This window comes from Monoraphidium neglectum (assembly GCF_000611645.1).
Source record: "Monoraphidium neglectum strain SAG 48.87 unplaced genomic scaffold scaffold03227, whole genome shotgun sequence".
Classification (NCBI taxonomy): Eukaryota; Viridiplantae; Chlorophyta; class Chlorophyceae; order Sphaeropleales; family Selenastraceae; genus Monoraphidium; species Monoraphidium neglectum.
The window spans coordinates 5,594-7,103 of record NW_014010401.1 but is presented as its reverse complement, the minus strand read 5'-3'; the positions used below and the strand labels follow the sequence as shown (position 1 = coordinate 7,103).

At 73.3% G+C, this 1,510-nt stretch overlaps 1 protein-coding gene across 1 annotated transcript in view; it reads right to left on the bottom strand.

Moving 5' to 3' along the window:
- Nucleotides 1-85: 85 nt before the first annotated feature.
- The window catches only part of MNEG_12401 (putative ATP-dependent RNA helicase DDX11), a gene marked incomplete at both ends in the record, with an annotated part of 4,173 nt that continues 2,748 nt past the window's right edge, over nucleotides 86-1,510 (bottom strand). The window contains 3 exons of the mRNA XM_014039128.1: nucleotides 86-118; nucleotides 181-732; nucleotides 985-1,301. Coding sequence (XP_013894582.1) covers nucleotides 86-118; nucleotides 181-732; nucleotides 985-1,301 — 902 coding nt within the window. The remainder of the gene's footprint in view (nucleotides 119-180; nucleotides 733-984; nucleotides 1,302-1,510) is intronic.

Genomic DNA, 1,510 nt, shown 5'->3' with positions numbered 1-1,510 from the left:
GCCGAGCGCAGCGTCGGCGTAGCGCCTGAGCACCCCCTCCAGGTCCGCCGCGCCCCGCGGCTCCACAAACACCGTCTTGCGCGCCTCAAGGCGCGCCAGCAGGCCGGTGGCGCGCCACCTGTCGGTCAGCTGGGCCAGGTATGAGAAGCTGGGCGCGAAAACGACGCAGCCTGCAGGCACGACAGCTGCCAGGTTTAGCAGCAGCGCCCCCGCCTCGTCCGCCGCGCCGTCCGCGCCGCGCGCCGCGTGCCGGAAGTCGAGCGGGCGCCCGGAGGGGCCACGACCGACGGAGACGGCGAGCAGCTGCGCGCGCGGCACGACGTGGCCGCACTCGAAGTGGCGGACGCGGCCGGGGGGCTCGTGAGGGAAGAGCTGCGCCTTTAAGCTCGAGACGGGCGCCAGCGTGCCCGACGCGAGCACGACCGCGTGCGCGCAGGACAGCAGGCGGCCGAAGTGGCGCGCGGCGTTGAGCAGCACGAAGCGCAGGCGGCCGCCGCGAGGCGCCGCCTCGGCGGCGCCGTCCGAGCTGCCGTCGTCGGGGGCGGCGGCTGGCTCGATGATGATGCGGCCGTCTGCGTCTGTGTTTGTGAGGGCCCCCAGAAACGACCCCAGCGCGTGCATCGCCGACAGACCGCCGGCCGCCGCGGCGCCGCCGGGCCCGCCGCTCTCCCTGCCGCCGCGCGGCTGCACGTCGCCCGCCTTGACTGCGGCGGCCGCGGCGTAGCCGCAGACCTAGATCAGCCCACGGCGCAGGGTGGTGCAGGGCGGGGAGCATCAGGCAGCTGCACTCATAATATGCAATGCCCATTTTCACAGGCGCGGAGCCCATGACACCATGTGGGAAACCTGCAGCCTCTCACAGATGCGACGCATGGCTGAGCACTCGACCGGCGCCGCCCCATACACGTGTTTTTAGCCCGGCCACACCCTGCGAGCCGCCCCCGCCTGCCCCCTGACCCCCACCCCGGGCTCCAAAACCCGCACCTTGAAAGAGAACTTGGTCTCCTTCACCCACCGCAGCAGCTGGAAGAGGTTGATGTTGTCGAGGCCAAGGTCAAACAGCAGCTCGTTCACGCGCACCGCGCACGTGTCTGCGGCGCCCGCCGCCGCCGCCGCCTCTTCGGGCCCCGCCCCGCCCGCCGGCGCCGCATCCCGTGGCCGCCGCCCCGCCAGGCGCGCCAGCAGCGCCGCGGCGACGCGCAGCAGCAGCAGCACCTGCTGCGCGTTGGCGGGGCTGAGGGCGGCGCGGAAGCGCTCGTGGTAACCGGACACCTGGCGGTGCGCGGCCGCCAGCTGCGCGCCTGCGGGGGGTCGGGGTGCCGGGCTCAAACGCGCCTGATAAAACCTCGTCCTGAGTCACCCGCCTCGTGAGCCAGCTCAAAGGGGCAACCAGGGGTGTGCCCAGAAGAAGGGAAGCAGAACAAGGGCACGCCGCCGCTGCCGCCGCCGTCGTGCTGACGTCCCCCCCCCCTCGGGTGATGCTGCCACCAGCCGTCGTCCCGTCCCGCCC